Source organism: Aquila chrysaetos, chromosome 6 (assembly GCF_900496995.4).
Source record: "Aquila chrysaetos chrysaetos chromosome 6, bAquChr1.4, whole genome shotgun sequence".
In the NCBI taxonomy this organism is placed as follows: Eukaryota; Metazoa; Chordata; class Aves; order Accipitriformes; family Accipitridae; genus Aquila; species Aquila chrysaetos.
In genome coordinates this window covers 31,637,717-31,657,765 of record NC_044009.1, presented here as the reverse complement: position 1 = coordinate 31,657,765, position 20,049 = coordinate 31,637,717, and the positions used below count along the sequence as shown (strand labels likewise).

The following is a 20,049-nucleotide window of genomic DNA, read 5'->3' as shown; positions in this document are numbered from 1 at the left end:
TACACTAATCTTCCTTTAAATATAAGCAACCAAAAACATGCTTTTATATTTTTCCATGATAACACTGTTAAAAAATAATTTCTACTTAAGGGTGAACAAGGCTTACCAGGAGAGACTGGAGTGCCAGGAGAAAGAGGTATTGGAGAACCTGGTTCTAAGGTACATTGTTAATAGAGGAATTACTTAATTTATTAATTTATTCTGATTTGAAATTTGTGTTCCCTGAGTATCCTTTCTGTAGGCAGTTAAAAACAGGTCTAGAAATAAAATTTAGGTTCTTAGTCTTTAAAATTTTTAACACAGACTTTCAATAACCTCCAGAAATGGGAACATTTTAAATGCACCAGTTCTGTACAGAAGTAATGAGATTTATTGTGACTGAAAATTTCCATGTGCCTGGCCTATGCTCAAGTCAGTGTTGCATACAGCTCACCTACAGTTCTGTCCAGAAAACCATCCAGAATATTAAACAGTTGCCAGAACTTGCAGTCCCCAGCGTAAGCTAAGCTATAGCCAGAGCTGGTGAAAAAAAGCACTGAACAGTGGTTATTGTGCTGCTCCTTCCCTTTTCACACAAGATAGGATGTAAATAGAGCAGCAGCTACATCGTCACACCTTCATACAGGAAATAAGCTGTGCTACTAGACAGAAAGCACACTTGCTTAGAGAAGAAGAACCTGTAACCAGATTATTTTAGTGCTAAAGTGACCAAGATATATTAACCAGTCCCTATGTCATTAACAGCCAGATTAATATAAAAAATGGGAATAGATGAAAAAGTACTTTTGTGATAGTGGAAAAGTACAGGGCTGTCCTGGTTTTGCTCTTGTTTGTCAGGGATTTGGGACAGGGGTTGGAAAAGGAAGGATATTGTTCAATTTCTTTCTTTAATTTCACAAAATATGGTAATACTGAGTGAACCCATTTGACCCCAAATGATCCCATTTCATCTAAAACCAGGTCAGGCTCTTGAACCTTACATAAATTGGCCAATGCCAATTCCACTGCCATTAACAGATTTGCACTGATATTCACCAGCAAGGTGTCAATCATCATGTCACAGTCAACTCTATCTTTACTTCAAATGCTGCCACTTAATGAAATGATGGCATTATTTTTTAAGAATGAGCTGGAGCATTAATAGCTAATAATATTAATCGCATAGATAAAATGCACAGTTCAAACAATCAGACGGTAGGATAGTTCCAGATACATGAGAGTTGTCTTTATAAAAAAATGGCAAGATTTGGGTTCATATGCATAAATTTTTGCTATAAATATATATACAGTTGAGTAAACTTTTAAAAATAGATTTCCTTGATTCAGAGAAATAGTACCAAGTCTGCATTTAATAGAAGTACTTACTTTTTATTGATGTCAGGGTGAGCCAGGCCCTTCAGGACTGGCGGGTCTGCCTGGTCTTCCGGGAGAAGACGGAGCCCCTGGACAAAAGGTTGGTTCACCTCTGTCTGCAGTCTACCTGCTTCCCTCCAAGCATTCCTACCGTTCTCCCTGTGCTGATACCCAAACCTAGAAGAGAGAGCGTTCATGGACAAGGGAAAAAGTAGCACATTTTTCAGTGAAAAAAATTCTCTTTCAAACACACTTTTTTTAGGGAAAATTTTTCTTTTTCTTTTTTTTTGGCGGGGGTGTGTGTCATCTTATCTTGTTTACAGTTGTTGGCTTTTTTTAATCCACCAAATGCCCTGCAACTCAGAAGGGAAACCACTAAAATGGCTACAGGCAACCTTTTCGTAGCCTTCTGATCATGGTATTTTCCTAGAATCAGAAACCCCATATATTTAAAGATTATATACTCAGAGTGTTCAGCCATCACTAAGGAAACATGCTACTTCATGCATTCCACCCAGAATTTTACAATGATTGCTTCTGTATATGGGAAGAAAATCCTGGGCACTCTGACATCAGTGGGAGTTTTGCTATTGACTCTAATAGGTCTATGATTTTAATGAGCTTATTCAAGTGAACACAAAGTTGATCTTGCACCATGTCTATGCAGTACTCTGAAATGCTGCTTTCATTTTTCTATTCAAGGGTGAACCAGGGTTACCTGGACTTAGAGGTCCTGAAGGTGCTCCAGGGATTGGAATACAGGGGGAAAAGGTGAGAATTTCTTACTAAAGGTGACATTCAAAATTGTAATGTTCCAGGAATAGGTTTGTCAAAGCCTTCTCTTTTTTGGTCTATTGTAAGTAACGAAAAAATGTACCTCAAGGAATAGGTTAATAAGTGCTTCTAGAAGTGGTTAACTGCAGAGTTTATCTCAGCCTCAGCCTAAACCAACAACTTTTTAAACAGCAAAGTTAATGAAAGACCACCCAGGACATCTTTTACATAGTTGTTGTTTGGTTTTTTTTTAAATGACAGCACAACATTTCAGTGGCTCACAATTTCCAGTATCTGTGGTAGTATCTGGTCCAAGAAGTTCACAAAGAGCTAATTGGGAATACTACTTCTCTTACTAGGAAAAACTGGGTCCATCTTTTAGGTTCTGGCTCTTGTACTGGTCTTCTGTACTGATTCACAAATGGAGAAGTAATTCCAGTTTCTCATATCAGCAACTGTATCCTGTGAAATAAAGACACTGGAAATTGCTGGAATAGTTGTCCAAGACATTGGGCAGGACATACAGAGATTAAATGTCACAATAGAAGAGAAATAAAAATATTAAATATCACAAGTGCAAGAAGCTGAAGGGCTAAAAAGCAACGTAGGAAGGAAAATCAAGGCATCCAGCTGTTTTCAGATTACTTTGGTAGGGAATACATGCAGACGACAAGATGCAGCAATAAAATTAATTACTGTATTGGAACTTTTTCAGAATGATTCTGGACTCATAGCTGTTTCATTTTTGTTGAATAATTACAGCCTAATAATATGCTTAAATAGCAGTTATCCTTTTACAAACTTTACACTCTCTATTCTTAGCTTTTTCTGCCCGAAAGTATAAGCTGATCAATCAGAGAGGGCATGGTGGTCAATCAATTGGCCCTATTTGCCTTTGAATAAAAAAAATACCTTTGAGTGAATTATCTTTTCCTGTTTGATTATTTCTCGTAGATAGTATCTTTTTCACATAATTACTTAACTTGATTTTTCAGCTGCAAGGATGCAATCTTTGACTCCTTTTGGTTCTTGTTTTTTTCACAGTATTCACTGGTTAGTTGGTTAATTTAATTTCAGATGAAATCTACACAGTTTTAACTGTACAAATCCAAAACTGGACAATTACTGAGCAGAATTGACTGACTTGCCAATGAAAGCAATAGGAACAGCTCATGTGCACCAGCTATGAAACAGAACTTCACTATCTTTCACTGATATTTACAATTAATTTCAGGTAACACATTCTTAATATTATTTGGTCTTAATATTATTTAGTATGTGTGACAAATCTTCTCCATTTTTGTAGGGAGATCAAGGTCAGAGAGGAATACGTGGATTAACAGGACCAACAGGAGTGCCTGGACCTGCTGGAGCTAAAGTAGGTTTATTACCACATTATGTGTGTAAAATAGCCCCCCACAAAGATGTGCTTTGTTCTAGATCTCAGAAACAACTGTCCTGGAATGAACTTGCTTCTTACAAAATAATTAAAAAAAAAAAAGTTCAGCTAAGGTTTCTCTTAGCAAGACACACCATGATCCCTATAGACATCTAGAAGCATTTTTTAAAAAACTTTGCATTTACCATATTGCTTCCCTGTCAGTTTGCAAAAAGTTAAGGGACACTAATAGTGGTATTTTTACGCTGAAATATTTGGGAAGATAGCATGGTGTATGGCATACATGTATGTGGCAAGACTTTATTCTCCCTTATACTGACTCATGACTGATACTCTTTTATGGATTTGGAGTTTCTAGTCAAATACTCAGTACTCACTGTAAGTGACAGAAGGGCGACTCCAGGTTTCTCCTCCAGTTTCGTATTATGTCTTTTGCTATTTATACACACAAGAGTGTGTATTTTCCCACAAGAGGAAAAATAAAAAGGGGTAAAAAAGTATGCTGACAGGACTATTTTAAAAAATCTACTCTAACAGAAAAATATACATGTTTTCAGTACCTACACAGCTGGGCAGGAAGCCTTGAGTGCTGGATGTGCTGGACCAAGTCTCAAATACACTAAGAAAGGGATTTCTAATAAGATATACTTGTTCAGTGACTCAGAAGAATCTCATTTCCATTGAGAAATCAGAACTATGCTTTTTATCAGTTCTTCAGTTACGTTTCACTCCTCACAGAATAGAATATTAGAAATTCTAATAGAATTTTAATGGTATATTATAAATTGTTGCATAAATGTTTTCTCTATGAGATGCTCATGCTCACTTTCAGAAAAATCCATCGTTCTTGCTCTCCTTCCTTCACTGCAGGGAGAGCCTGGTGCACCAGGACGTCTTGGAATGCCAGGCCCTCCAGGAAGAGCTGTGCCTGGACCAAAGGTAACATCCATGCTCCAGCTCCTAGTGCTTATAAACACAGGATGAAAACTGTAAAGTAGACCATGCTATTATTCATGTAAATAATTTCAGGCTTATGAGATCAAGTAGAACTTGTTTCCTATGAACAGAGTTATGGTTTGTATCCAGTCTAGTTACCACCATGCCCTGCTGTTAACTGTATGCCAGCTTGAGGTGTGGCCTACTTGTGTTAATTTCTTTCTTTTGGATAACCTTGGATATCAACATACTTTTCTTTCTTCTGCTTTTGGTGTTTAATGCATGTAATAGCAATAAATAAAAGTAGCTGTTACGTTTGATACATATAAATTTGTATAACAGAAATCCAAAAACAGTCTGTGATTGCTGTTTAATAAAATATATAACTAGAGTATATATTTTCTTCATTGCAGGGTGACATGGGGTTACCTGGTCTTCCTGGACCAATTGGAGAACCAGGTTTTGGGCTTCCTGGGGCAAAGGTAGCTCCTAAATTGGTAAACTAATTTCTGACAGAACTGTAAAATAAGGCAGGACTTCAGTGAAGCAACAGCAAATTGCCTAGGATAGCCAAGTGATCCACAGTTCTTAACGTGTATGTCGTACAACATACATGTACAACTGGCGGAGTGTAAGGATTTGCAGAGCCAGAAAACCATGGATGGTCAATCATCCAGACTCCATGAACCATGAGCTTTCACATGGCAGAGAACCAGGAGAAAAATGACTGTTTTTAATTACTGAGGAGCGAATACGGAGAGAATACATGATTTATGTGCTTACAACAGCCTACCTGTCAAGCACAGTTGATTTTTCTCAGCCAGTCTCCTTTGCTTCATTCCTAATTTTGACACAGGGTAATCCACAGACTCCAAAAAATCTCAGGACATGGGCCAAACTGGCAATGTGAGAAGAGATGCCTTAAGTAGTGGAAGAAGAACATGACCAAGTAGCTAATCTCTAAGAGTTTCTCTCCAGCACTTCTCTAGTATTGCCTCAGTGTTACCTAGATTCAACCTTTGTAAGCCACTCTTCATTCCAGGGCTGATTTTGTCTGAACACCAAGAAACTTGGGACATATAAACCTGTGCTTCTCAAAATAAACTGGATCCCCCTCTTTTTTTTTACTTAGTGAATTTGACAGTACTTTTGAGTATAGCCCTTATCCCTTGTTCCTTGAGTGAACTGAACACAGTAACAGAAGCATGAGAAACATGTAACAATCTCTATCCCTTTTTGATCAGTTAGTGGTTTTCAAGATCCTTAAATTTATTTTCATCAGGAAGAGATGATAATGATGAAATCACACACTTTTCTGGTACAGTGCAGTTAATTCAAAGAACTGTACGTTGACCTATTTCTGGGAATCCAACAGGAATCAACCAACAGGAAATGGGTCCTTTGCTCAGAGTTGCAAGTCTCTCTCCCTCAGCCTTGAGGCCCCAAAGCTCTTTCAATTGGATAACACTGCATGTTTCTGTGACTATGTTCTTCACTTTTTGCTGTCTTTGTCAGTATTAGTGGTTTTGCTGTTGCTTCACTCTCAGACACACATCTGCACTAAGCTGTATAGGGTAAAACCTTTTACAGTCTCATTTTTTAAAATTATTTTTGCATGGGCCTTTGCTTGCCACTGTTATGCACGCCAATATTTTGGGTAGCTACAGGGACAAACACAATCTTGATCATCCATCCAGTTGTAACTGAGCAACTCTGCACCATCCAGTATGGCTGGGAGGGTTAAAGTCCTCTTGGTTTCCCTGGTAAATATGTCCCTGAGATACTCCAGCTACCTGGATCCACGAAAGGAGCTTAATTGTACATCTCCGAGAGGAAGCTCCTGTTATACTCAATAGCTCTAATGAGGTTTCACAGCATTATAGGAAAATACAATTCTGGAACAACAAAAACAGACAGGAACCTTGTGATAGAAAACAACATTTTTAAATTGGCCACACAAACCACTATTGTCCCCTGCCCTACATCCTTTGTCTTACCACACAAACATACAGCATGTGCAGAAGCTATACAGTTTTCCCAATGCTCTGCAGCAGTTTATCTATCTTCAATTATAAGAATTATGTAAAGTAGCTACTGAGTAACTCAGTTCCCATGCTAGACTTTTGGCTGTCTGTCAATTCGGGCTCGTTCCCCCGATGCTGGAATAATAGTAATCATGATAAAAATATGGGGAATGCAACTGAAGTCATTCCTTATTATATGTAGGACACAAATGACAACAGACAGAGCTCTTGAAAAAGATTCAAATTAGTGACTTAGAAGTGAAGGGTCCTGTAAATCCTCAGCACTATTAAATATCCTAGTTTTAGTCCAGGATTAATAACCTACAACAATCATTCACATAGTAAAATACATTAGCAGATAGACAGACAGATAAAATCAACTTACAGTATATTTGCCAATAAAGTTTCACTTTCATTGAAAATTTCCTGCTAGCAATTGTATTGGCATTCACCTCAGCTGTTTTTCCTGCCTTCATCAGGGTGACCGAGGTCTTCCAGGACCCCCCGGGCCCTTTGGGCCAAAAGGAGATGGTTATCCTGGCCCACCTGTAAGTTTTTAGACAATTTTTTTAATGTGAATTTGGAACAAATAGGTGCTACACCAATGTGATTAGCTGACATGGTAGGAAAGATTTGCTGGTCTAAAAGCCTATAAAGGCTCCTCAACTGTGGAAATGCATTTCAGCATAGAAGGAAAAAGAAATCTCCGTCTGAAATAGTCTAAGACCTTCCATGTCCTCCACTCCTCCCGATTACACAGTGTAACATATTCCAAGTGGGGCTTTTTTTTTTGTGTACTATCACTGATTTTTCAAGCAGTTCCCTCAATATCTTGATGTAGGATACTGTCTTCTGTGCAATCATACAAAATTTATTCTCAAACAGAATATAGCCCAGCTAAGCAGCTGTGTCCATACACATGGGCGTGAACTCAGGGCAACGGTATCTTCCAGAACCACTAAAAAAACAACTACTGTCCAAAGAGCCAGAAAAGCAAACCATCCCCAGTTCTGTTCATCAGGTTGTTGAAGGTGTGGCAAAGAATTGGTTGATCTGCTTTACAGCCCTTTACAGAGGTCTTTACTGGTAGATATGACCAATCCCTGTAAAAAGGATACAAAGAGAAAAGGCTGCTACCTCTCCCTTCCTTGCACATATATGCAGCACTGGCTTCACATACCTAGTCTGCTCAATAGTACGCTCCACCAGCCCTGGCAGTTACATGCCTGTGCAGTGAGGAAGTCCCAGGAAGACTGCTGGCTTGAATCAGGGAGTTTGGTGATATACTAGCATTTATCTGTGCTAAAGACAACAGTAGAAGTGCATGCAATTGCCACAGTCAGGAATAAAAATTAATGAATGTGAAAATGGAAATTGGAATTTGATTTATAATACTTCCTGATATTTTTGTGCAATCCCATGCAGAACTGCTTCCCCACCTGTTTCTCTGGATCTGACTCCTCTGTCTTCAAACACATGCAAGCCTCCTGCATGACATACAACACACATGCAAATGCCACTGACCCCACTTCTGGCTTATCAGATTATAATTTAACCAATTGTAGACCACAGTGATCCCACTAAGAGACAATATATTCAAGATACTACCATATTAATGTTAACAAAAGCATGTAGTCATTAATTAAATTAATATTCTGTCTGCACATATAATTTCAGGGCTTGCCAGGCCTTCCTGGGATTCCTGGTGAACAAGGCCCAGATGGAGTTGGACTACCAGGACCTAAGGTACAGACCTTAACTTCTAGAAAAGTAAATGCATGTGTGTACTCCATGCAGATATAATTCCTACCCATAGGTCACAGTCAGAATAACTCTTTAATCCAGCTTTAACTTACTTGTCAGTAAATAAAAGGTAGATCCCATAGAAGATCTTCAAGCTTCACTTCAGAACTCATCCTGATGCTGATTGCAGGATTACTGGAATTATACAGGCAACTGAAGGATTGACTACAGCTATTTAAATATGTTTAATGTCCCTTAAAAGGATGTCCATCTTTTTTCCACTTACCACAAACCCCTAGCTGTCTGAAAGCACTAATAGGAAAAAAGCTATAACAGTGCCAATGCGAACATAGAGTCTGATTCAATTGACAGGCAGCAAGCAAAAACATTTTTTTTTTTGTTTGGGGAACCTGGAGTTCATGTTATCATATGGGAATTGTAATTCCTGTGTAACTATTGTGTAATTGACTGTACATGTCTTTAATATGTTTAGACCACTAGCCACTGTTTATCCCCAATAACTTTCTTGTCCTGCCTGCAGTATTCATGGGTTAGCATTGTTTAGACTTGCACTGTGCTGTTCAATAATCTTCCTCTCTTTTTCCCATCTGAGTACAACAGATGCTGGGAATTCTAGAGATAAATTAAACTTTGGTATTCACTACTTATTCTTTAAAGTATCAACTTTCAGGGTGATCCCGGTAGTAGAGGACCAATTGGTCTCCCAGGTCCCCCAGGAGAAGGCCTGCCAGGACCAAAAGTAAGCCATTTAAACAATTATGTCTCCCACTGTCTATTTTCTAAAAAAGAAGAAAAAAAAAAAGTTAGTATAAAAATGTATGATCATGCATACACATCTACATGTTTTCTGTCTTCACTCTTCACTAGAAACAACTAAGCCAACAAATAAGATAACTAAGGAATACAGTGTCTTTATTTTGTAGAAAATAAAAAATGTTTCTGGTGACTAGCCATAAACCATGGCCTTCTTCCTATTGCATATGATAAATTATAAAGTGATAATCTTGCAGTGAAGATCAGTGACAAAACATTTAGCTCCTGCAGACATTAGCTGCAATTGAGTAGCAAAAATATCTTCAGACCTAGCATTGGTCAGAATTAATGGCCTGGCAAGCACTTACCGTGTCTTGCCTATACTACTGTTACAGCTACAGGCATACTGTTGACTTCTTCTAGAATTTCCTCTTTTTTACTGTACAAAGTAAATCAATAATCATCTAATGACCAACATGATGACCTATCCCTGCAAAATGGATTATTAGTGTAAATACAATATATACCATGACAAAGGCCTGGAAGTAATTGTAACTATAAAAAAATTTCACTATGAAACCTCCCAAATTAGAAACTCTTATGCTCCTACTGCTCAGCTTTAGAAGACTATTAATACAAAAGAACTGTTTTAGAATGTAAATATAAATGAACTGAACAAGGTCAAATGCAAAGATTTTGCAACATAATAATGTATTACCTGCACAATGTGGCTTATTGGTCCCAGCGATTCAGTTCATGTTGGCATGAAGGCTAGGTCCAGAGCTAAGCAGTCGTGAAGCACTTCCCCAGCCAGTGCCAGTCCCAAGGACTGGCATGTGCACAGGATCCTTACAAATGAGGAAATTGAGAATTTCATGCAGGGATACTGGAATAGCAATATAGGCATAAAATGAATATGTGGGGTTTGATTGCTTCCTATGAATAACATATGGAACTGAAACATTTTCTCTAGAGTTCTTTTAAAAACTAGCTTATAAATTAGCAACAAGTGTTTATTTGCAATGCCACATTAATATGTACATCTATAGGTCTGACTGTGTAAGCTTAATGGTGATGAAAGATAACACAACAATAACACAGCAACAATCCTCTCTTAAATCTTAATTCAGTCCCCAATGTCCCACCAATACAATCCATACTTCAATGTAATGTATATCTCTATCAGCAAGGTGATTCATGTCCAATGAGCATTAAGCCCTGAGTAACTCCTTTGAAGTATCAGCCAGATTTTAATAATCTGATAAAAATGTCAAGGTTTAACCCCAGCCAGCAACTAAGCACCACACAGCAGCTCGCTCACTTCCCACCCCCAGCGGGATGGGGGAGAGAATCAGAAAAAAAAAGCAAAACTTGGGGGTTGAGATAAAGTCAGTTTAATAGGTAAAGCAAAAGCCACGCACACAAGCAAAGCAAACCAAGGAATTCATTCACCACTTCCCATTGGCAGGCAGGTGTTCAGCCATCTCCAGGAAAGCAGGGATCCATCACATGTAACGGTTACTTGGGAAGACAAATGCCATCACTCCAAACATCCCCCACTTCCTCCTTCTTCCCCACCTTTATATGCTGAGCATGATGTCATATGTATGGAATATCCCTTTGGTCAGTTAGGCTCAGCTGTCCTAGCTCTGTCCCCTGTATTATCAACACTGTTTTCAGCACAAATCCAAAACATAGCCCCATACTAGCTACTGTGAAGAAAATTAACTCTATCCCAGCCAAAACCAGCACAAAAGGATAAAAAGAGTCTGTCAGCTGGAACAACCTTAATCTCACTACTTATAGAAAGACATCAATTTGGTAGAGGATGGAGATGAAATTACATGGTGGTATAACAATTTATTGTGTTTTTTTTTTATTATGAATATTGTATTTAACGTATGCAGGGTTTCTCTCTAGGGAACCATAGGACGCCCAGGGCCACCTGGCTCTTTGGGACCTCCTGGTGAAGGTATTCAAGGAATTAAGGTAAAAAGACTCAGTGTTTTCAATATTTAACCTGTGTTGAGTGGTCAATCTGACCATCACAGTGTTAAGGAGATTTCACATTGTTTCTTCTAAGACAAGAGCCTCAGACTAGAAAATGAGAAGGATAACATGAGCACCTACAAAGTATGTTCTGTCTCCACTGCTGTAAACAATAAGCCCAAGGGTGTGTGTATTGAGGGAGGAGGAAGCAGGGGCATCTTTTATCAGTGAAAGATAGCCTTACAAAATTAAAAATACCATTTCCTCTTCCCCAACTCTCATGCCCACGGACACAGTCTGACGTAGTTATATGAACCACCACCTATGGTAGAGAAAGAGTCTCCATCCTGAATCTATGTGTCATATTAATTTTTCCCTGTAATATGCACTTTCACCCAAAGCATACACCAGACAAGACAGACTCAAAAGACAGAAATAAGAAAGGGGGAATGAGAAGGAATAAAATGGGATGGAAAGAGGGAACAGAAGAATTAGAACCAATAATGACCATGTGGTTTTTCAATATTATGTATCTTTAGAGTAGACATACTGATGAAGTATTTGAGAAATACAAGCCAGCTACTACATTGTCTCAAGTGCCTCAAGACGCTTGTTAAAATGCAGTTTGAAACACTTTCTCTTTGAACATTTAAAATTAATGCATGATGAATGATTACAAAGGGTTAGTATCACTACCTGGATTATCATTAGGGGGAACAAGGAATTCAAGGAATGCCAGGACCACGAGGCCCCCCTGGAGACGGGCTTTTGGGACAGAAGGTATGATATCTAAATCAGAGATAATGTCCTAGACCAAAGCCAACATACTGCAAATGCTCATTACAGTCAGCTCTCATTGAAGGCATATGAATTTTGTGAAAAGGGAATTGCGATTTTGGGGAAACCCCAGTCATTCACGTGATTGTTTTAATATTTTATAGCAGCACCTCTTTGAGTGTTGCTTATTTTAATATCATATGAGGCTTATCTTCTACTGTAATTAGAATAAATATAGATATTAGATGTAATATCACTGCCTTTCTTTTACCATATCCACTATGCAAAATTTGGGGACTACATCAATGTTAAGAGAAACGTGGGTTGGAATCAGTTTTTGGATTGATCACATCAGCTCAGAAGGGCTGTACAAAATCCCATAGCCTACTAAAAATCAAACCAGGAGGCACTAATTCATCTGTTTGCTATTCCAAACACCTTTTCTGGGCCAAAAGGTTTCTCAGAGTGATATTCCCATTATTTATTCCAACTACATCCTTGCCTTTCTTCTCAATTTCCCTACTGTTATTTTATTTTTCTCAGACACAGATAATAATATCCATGATGCAATATCCCATGAAACCCCTCTGTCTGCATGTACTTGTTTGAGATGGTTCATTGTTCAAACTGCTTCAGCTATTTTTTTCCCATAAAAATGCTTAGCCAATACTACAAGTTACTCACAAAATTCACAAATACCGATTGATTTAAATGATCTCTAACAAAAATTTCTAACTCGTGTCAGAAGCTGAAGGTGAATTTGACAAAGGCAGCTAGAGAGAAATGTGAAAAGTGCAATAAAAACTGACTTACACTTTCTGTCTGCTTACCAACACGGTTTTAAAGGGAGACCGAGGAGCTACAGGTGAAAAAGGGAAAAAAGGAGAAAAAGGTGTTGTGGGTGACCCTGGTTTATCTGGAGAACCTGTGAGTAACTCAGGTTTTTTATATCTGTTTTCTTAAACTGATTAAAAATAAAGCTGGTTTGTGTGTTCTTGCTATTTAACTACACATAATCTGGAATACTTAAGAAACTGAAACTATGAAAACCTTTAAAAGCATAAAGAAGACATTTCCATGCTGAATACCCCATTTCCCACAGATGTGGTTTCTTTCTTAAGGCAGTGAAAGACAATTGCCATGTTTTAAGACAAAACTATGCAATTCTATTCTATGGCTACCAGGTAACTAGCTCAGACTTTCCCTCAAAGCTGATGAACAGATGAAGGGAGGCAAAATGGTAACTTCTGCTGATGGGCAGGTCCCCAAAAGCTGGAAAGCAAAATGTGGTCCCCGCTCTTCTGACATTTGCATACTATTAAGTAGGGATACATAAACACCATTGCCATTCTTGCCCTGACACTTGCCCTATTAGACTTACATATGATGAAGCAGAATTCTGATCAGCCCAGGGTGTCAGGCAGGTATACAGTCTCTTGAGAAAGGAAACAAACACAACATGGTAGACAGGAAAGCTTTGCATGGATTCTCCTTTTCTAATGTAAATTTACAATCAGTGATCCAGTGGGAAACTTGAAGTCATCCAATTCCCATAAAAACCTCACCACTTTAGGAGGTTGTAGATGCTGCATGCACAAGGTAGTATCACAAGAACACTACTTTTTCTAGCCAAAGTTCTTACTGGCCAAATATTATTCTAATAATGGTATTGATGAAGTCATAATCTGAATTACAATGTTACTAATTAATTACAGTAGCTTAATTAATGATCACTGTTACAGGGCAAAACTGGACCAAAGGGAGAGCAAGGCCTAACAGTAAGCAAATACCATTATTTAAATCCCCTTATGGCAAGATATAACCTATACAAGATACTATCAGATGAAATGTATCCTATGTTAATTATTTTGGAAAGAGCTTTCTGACTAGAAGTGGTCTCAATAATATAGAAAGAAACCACGCAAAGGTTTCTGACTTTTTCTCATCTACTTTATGCTGAAATGGAATTTAAAGTTCCTGGTGATTTTAGGTATTTTTCTGCTATGTGTTCTTTTACAGTTAGATGACTCAGCTGTGTACATGCTGCAGGAAAGTTTTTTAAAAAGTATTTAAGAGTCCAAAGAGCAGAGATCTTCAAACCTGTCATGGTCTATCATGCTCTAAACTTAAATATATTTCTGCTAAGCCTGAACTGCACTAGACTCAAATTCAGTAAAGCATGTCAGTGAGTATACAAATACTATGGAGATTTATGATGGAAGCTGAGCAGCAGTAGCAAAAGGTTGTATTTGAAAGACTGACTCAATGCCAAATGAGTCCTGTCATGCACTTCAAAAAATATAATAAATGATTGCTCTAACAATGAGAAATATGTTGTTTGCATCTCACGGAAGCTATCACTTCTCTGAACGGACAGCTCTGAAGGCAGCAGCTTTTTTTTTTGCTGCTGAAAGCTGGGTAATACTGTGCACCAAGTACACTAGGGTTCACAAATCCCAACTCCATTCTTTGTTGGCGCTCTCTGTCATCTGCCAGCTCACTACAAGCAATACGCTTCCTGAAGTTGGGTCTATTTCTCCACTCCCAATAAATTTAAAAGGTATATCCATATTATTCAGATGCTAAAATATGAATAGGTTTTGACTTTAAGTTTTAATGAGAACCAAATCATCACAAAACATTCTTTACAATAACAGTAGTTAATTGTTTTAGACAGAGGCATTACTGTGTTGTCAAGTTAATGATTCTTATATGCCATATAAAATAGTTCATTGTAAAATGTGGGACTCATTCCAAGCTTGGAAGGTCAGGTTTGAAAGTTAAACAGTTATATTTTTTGTAAGTCCCTGTAGGACACAGATACTCATTATAAACAAAATCTTTGGTAGTGTCAATATTATACCTCTTTTGAAAGAGGCAAATTGTAAAATATTTTTATATTTAATTTTTTTCATAACCAGAGAGAAGATATAATTAAGTTAATTAAAGAGATCTGTGGTAAGTACTCAGGAAATCTTTAATTTCAGATACTATTTTTTCTTCATTACATTTAAATTCTTCTCCTTTCCAAAAGGATACCAAGCCAAGTCATCATGATCTGTTTTTTTTATTTTTCCTTTGCAGGTTGTGGTATTAAATGTAAGGAAATTCCTATGGAGCTTATATTTGTGATTGACAGCTCTGAAAGTGTGGGACCAGAAAATTTTGAGATTATCAAAGACTTTGTAACTGCTTTAGTAGACAGAGTAACCGTAGGCAGAAATGCTACCAGAATTGGCCTTGTGTTATACAGTTTAGAAGTTCAGCTAGAATTTGGTCTTAACAAGTATACAACTCAACAGGATGTTAAGCAAGCAATTAGAAAAATGCAATACATGGGAGAAGGCACTTACACAGGAACTGCTATCCGTAAAGCAACCCAGGAAGGATTTTTTGGTGCTCGAACAGGAGTGCGAAAAGTTGCTATTGTGCTAACAGACGGCCAAGCAGACAAGAGAGAAGCTGTAAAACTAGATATTGTCGTTCGAGAGGCTCATGCAGCAAACATCGAAATGTATGCAATAGGAATTGTAAATACTTCAGATCCAACACAGGCCGAGTTTGTGCGTGAACTAAATCTGATTGCTTCAGATCCAGACAGAGAACACATGTATCTCATTGATGACTTTAATACCCTTCCAGGTGCGTTCATTGCAGTTTTATTCTGCATTCTCTCTGATGCTTCTCAGAATGGGGCGAGGGAAGCATTATCTTTGTGGACATGTTGTTTTGATGCTGATCAGGATTAGTTACAAAATGCAAAGTAATAGGAACCTAGATATACAGATTCTCTTCTTTTAAGGAGTCATGTTATAGGGCAATGATTCATCATGCCAACAGTGTAGGAAAACAGCTGTTTAAACTAGCTTTCTAAGTTGAGTAAGTGCTCATGCACTGTAAATCTGCTGGACTGGAAACTAGAATCAAACCCACTGGGGGAAATTCTACTTACTCACTTCCATTGGGAAATAACCCATTTTCATTGGGTTATCCACATGAGCAAGGTAAGCAGCTATCTTCCCACTACCAACTAGTGGTTGTTACTAAGCTCAGATGAACACCTTTAGGTGAGTACATTGTATTTTGTACCATGTAGAGGATTTACAGGCTGGCAAATTTATGACAAATAAAAGCCACAGTCCAGAGAGCCTGGAATAATCTTCTTAGCTGCATATAAATAATCCAGAGGAGTACTGGATTACATGTGTATTATTTACATATATAAATAATCCAAATTCAAAAAATACATTGAATTTCTCAGTATGATGAGTTTTTTACTTTTTTTTTAAACAGCTCTGGAGTCCAAATTAGTCAACCAATTTTGTGAAGATGAACATGGTACCTTAATATACAACCGTAATGGAAATAGTGCAAGCATAAGTGGACCATCTTTCCATTCAGTGTCTTCAAGTTCTTTACATTACATACTTCAGAACAACAATGTTAACAGACAATCACTTTCAGCACAGACACCTGGAGTATCTACAGTAGAAAGTCCTCTGAGTCTTGGTGATCTTCCTCAACCATTAGCTCCGGTATGAATATTCAGCAGGCTTTAATGAGCAAGTTTTAAATATATATGCTTCTCTGTTACCTGATGTAACTTTCCCCCTACTTTTCTACAGGACAGGTACTGTAATAGCTCCTTTACCTTGGTATGCTTGGAGCTGGTTGTTCCAAGTAAGAGTTCTGATGTTGCAGGCAGGCAGTTATCTAACGGCTATAATTTATTCCTGATACTGTTACAAGGATTATTATTCCTGTGTTTAATACACTAATATTTGTGCCACAGTGTGAAAAATAGTGTTATTAAAATGCAATTACACTGTAATAATTGAGTCTAAGAATAGCAATTAAACTCAATTGTAGTCTATATTTTTAAGTTTATAAATAAAATTCTGTAAAGGTCCACTAAAAATATATATATATCCCAGGTTTAGGATTGACAACCCTCCTGGTAAACCAACCAGGTGAGGTTAAAATCTTGATTCTTAACACTGAAGTCAGGGTAAATGGGAAGGAAAAATATTAGAAAACCTCTAAGTGATGAAGGGCTTGTTCATTTTGAGACACTTCACAATATCTGAAAAGCAAAGAAAATGAAATGCTTATTTCAGACCAAAGTACCTCGTGTGGTAGTATATGAAGCCTATGAAGAGGAACAAGAGGAGGAGGAACAGTCATCCTTGCTAACAGTGGACACTAGAGGTATTTTTATCATCATTCATTTCTTCATTTTTGGCTGATCAAAAATCAGTGTCTCATCCTGTTTCTTTTCATCTGCAGCTGTGGTATCATTATTGCCATCTAAACCACCACCATCAGATAAAGTGATGACATCATCTCTTTCAACTGCAGGGCTCACACCAAGACCAGGTTATAGATCATAACTAGTTTTTCATTTTGTTCCATCTTATCCTAACTTTTCATAAGGCTTTAAACCAGAATAATTTTGTTCCATTCTCTGAAGATTTCATGAACCCACGCTGTGGTGTGGAAGAGAATGCATTTCAGGATTTTATCACAGATCTAGTTGCAGTTCTTGTCCAGCCTGTTCACCAGTTCTTATCTTCCCAATTTCCAAATCCCACTGCTCCACTTACAGCAGATGCAAGGTCAGCTATAACCTGAGACAGAGCTCATAAATGGCATCAAAACCAGAACATAGTGCTAGCTGAGGTGGGTCAGTGAGCAGGTAATTCATCAGTCAAGAAGGGGCAGTCTATGGAGATGGGGGGCTTCACTAAAGACAGAAGATAATGATTTCAGAATTGGACAGAAAAAATAGATTTCTCCTTCAGAGGAGAAATAGGAAAAAATGCTGTTTAGTCATTTGAAGGAAAGTATAGTAATTAGCTGACTGCTCAAATGCTTGATTCTTTTCATATGAAATGTTCAAATGTATTCTGTTCATCATTTGGGGCATTCACACTTCTGAGCTCCATTAATAGTGTATTATGATGGGAGTTAACAGAAGAGAGCAATAGAAACATGTTCCCATGATTCCTGGGAACATGGGCATGACTATTATTCTGTCTCTGGCAATAACTTTTTTTTTTAATGTGTCAAGATACCAGTTGCCAAAGACAGAATATTGATGTCATAACACTAAACTTGAAGGAAAAGTATTTTATATCTCATGGTATTATTAAAGTGAGTGAGACTAGATTAGTATGTCACAGGCCTCTGATCCTTATCTGTAGGAATCATTAGACCAACATTCAAACTTAACCAGTATGTATGTAATTAATACCACTGTATTAGATAAGTGGCACAAACATCTTACAAAAGAAAGACTAAAGTTTTATATTCTTCTCACTATTCTAATGCCTATTCCCCCACACCACAAAGAGAACTAATATATTGAAGCAATGTACTGCAGAAGGATGATGGTCATACCTGTGGTTCGAAAATAGCAGATGCAACTAGCTTACAGCTCTTTGGCTTACTATTTTGGGCTGCTCACAAGACTGGTTGCTGATAATTAGATTTCAAAAATTAGATTTCAAAATTATCAGATTCATATTGTTTGTTCTTGTATGTGAAGCCATACTACTATTATTTCTGAAGTTACTGGAACCATGCCACAGTAAAGGAACAGTTTACTTGACCTACTAAGATGCACTTCTAACTTGCCTTCAATGCTAACATCTTTAGAAGTAAAAGTGAATCTTAAACTGCTGTATAACATTAGCAGAAGAAATGAAATAAAATCAGTGTTTAAAAGTGTCATGGTTTAACCCCAGCCAGCAGTTAAGCACCACACAGCTGCTCGCTCACTCCCCGCCACCCAGTGGGATGGGGGAGAGAACTGGAAAAAAGTAAAACTCGTAGGTTGAGATAAAGATAGTTTAATAGGACAGAAAAGAAGAAAACAATAATAGTGATAATAATAATATGATTATAATAATAATAGAAGAATTAGAATATACAAAACAAGTGATGCACAATGCAATTGCTCACCACTCACCGACCAATGCCCAGTCAGTTCCCCAGCAGTGATCCACGCCCCCCAGCCAACTCCCCCCAGTTTATATACTAGGCATGACGTCATATGGTATGGAATATTCCTTTGGCCAGTTTGGATCAGCTGTCCTGGCTGTGTGCCCTTCCAGTTTCTCATGCCCCTCCAGCCTTCTTGCTGGCTGGGCATGAGAAGCTGAAAAATCCTTGACTTAGTATAAACACTACTGAGCAACAACTGAAAACATCAGCGTGTTATCAACATTCTTCTCATATTGAACCCAAAACATAACACTATACCAGCTATATTAGGAAGAAAATTAACTCTATCCCAGCTGAAACCAGGACAAAAAGTTAAAATCTATGCAATACAATTGACTTCTACAAACTGAATTGTTTCTATTCCTTTTTTTCTTTATTTTAGAAAGTATCCTGGACCTCCGGTGCAAGTTAAGGCTGGATCAAGGGCCATGCCGTGTTTATATCATAAAATGGTATTATGATAAACAAGCCAATGCTTGTGCTCAGTTTTGGTATGGTGGCTGCGATGGAAATGCAAACCGCTTTGAGAGTGAAGAGGAATGTAGAGAGGCTTGTGTATTTTTTTCTGGAGGTAGGAATTTATCTCTACATCAATGAGCAAGTTGAATTTGGGTTTGTTATCAAGTATCCAGCATGGTATGTAAAACCATACCCATTAATTTAAAGAATGTTAACATTATGAAGTCATATGCTCACTAATTAAAAGTCTACCTATGCAAGCTCACTTTAATTCTTTTTGCATATATTGTGTGATGTAGTCCTTATGTAACAAAATAGCAATTTTTCAGCAGTATCAAGAGTACAAATTTTCCTTTTTACTAACATATAGGAAGACCAGTATAGCATTTGTCATAGAAATTGCCCTTCCTTCACCTAGATCTTTAAATACTACCATTGTACAATCACTAACTATTCCTCATTTTAAATTATATATATGGCTTTGGAAAGCAATCTTTGGTCATGAAAATTATGTAACTTCTTTTCTCTCTGTTACAGAAATCTGATATTTGGCATGGATTCTGCAAAGAAGACTTCACTTTTTTTTTTAATCAAAAGTGTTCCCACAAATCCTATTTTAATATTTCAAGCACAATTTCCAAATTACATGCAGAGTACTACTCAGTACAGATGAACACAGCGAATGCATCAACTTGTGGCCTATGTGCCCTCTGGGTCACAAGACAGAGAGGTGGCTTAGCTACCCACCTTTCCCAACCACAACACAGTTGTATTTAGTTCTTTTTTCCGTAAACTTTCCTCAGTTTCCGTTAGCTA

General features: G+C 37.7%; 1 protein-coding gene across 1 annotated transcript in view; it reads left to right on the top strand.

Moving 5' to 3' along the window:
• LOC115342409 (collagen alpha-1(XXVIII) chain-like) overlaps positions 1-19,872 on the top strand; it is a 38,616-nt gene extending 18,744 nt beyond the window's left edge. Inside the window, exons 18-37 of the mRNA XM_030016513.1 lie at positions 91-159; positions 1,382-1,453; positions 2,056-2,124; positions 3,434-3,505; positions 4,397-4,465; positions 4,876-4,944; positions 6,966-7,034; positions 8,164-8,232; positions 8,921-8,989; positions 10,924-10,992; positions 11,704-11,772; positions 12,616-12,696; positions 13,512-13,547; positions 14,691-14,727; positions 14,854-15,411; positions 16,063-16,304; positions 16,887-16,977; positions 17,056-17,145; positions 19,157-19,345; positions 19,771-19,872. Coding sequence (XP_029872373.1) covers positions 91-159; positions 1,382-1,453; positions 2,056-2,124; positions 3,434-3,505; positions 4,397-4,465; positions 4,876-4,944; positions 6,966-7,034; positions 8,164-8,232; positions 8,921-8,989; positions 10,924-10,992; positions 11,704-11,772; positions 12,616-12,696; positions 13,512-13,547; positions 14,691-14,727; positions 14,854-15,411; positions 16,063-16,304; positions 16,887-16,977; positions 17,056-17,145; positions 19,157-19,345; positions 19,771-19,778 — 2,097 coding nt within the window. The 3' untranslated portion in view covers positions 19,779-19,872. The remainder of the gene's footprint in view (positions 1-90; positions 160-1,381; positions 1,454-2,055; positions 2,125-3,433; positions 3,506-4,396; positions 4,466-4,875; positions 4,945-6,965; positions 7,035-8,163; positions 8,233-8,920; positions 8,990-10,923; positions 10,993-11,703; positions 11,773-12,615; positions 12,697-13,511; positions 13,548-14,690; positions 14,728-14,853; positions 15,412-16,062; positions 16,305-16,886; positions 16,978-17,055; positions 17,146-19,156; positions 19,346-19,770) is intronic.
• Positions 19,873-20,049: the final 177 nt, after the last annotated feature.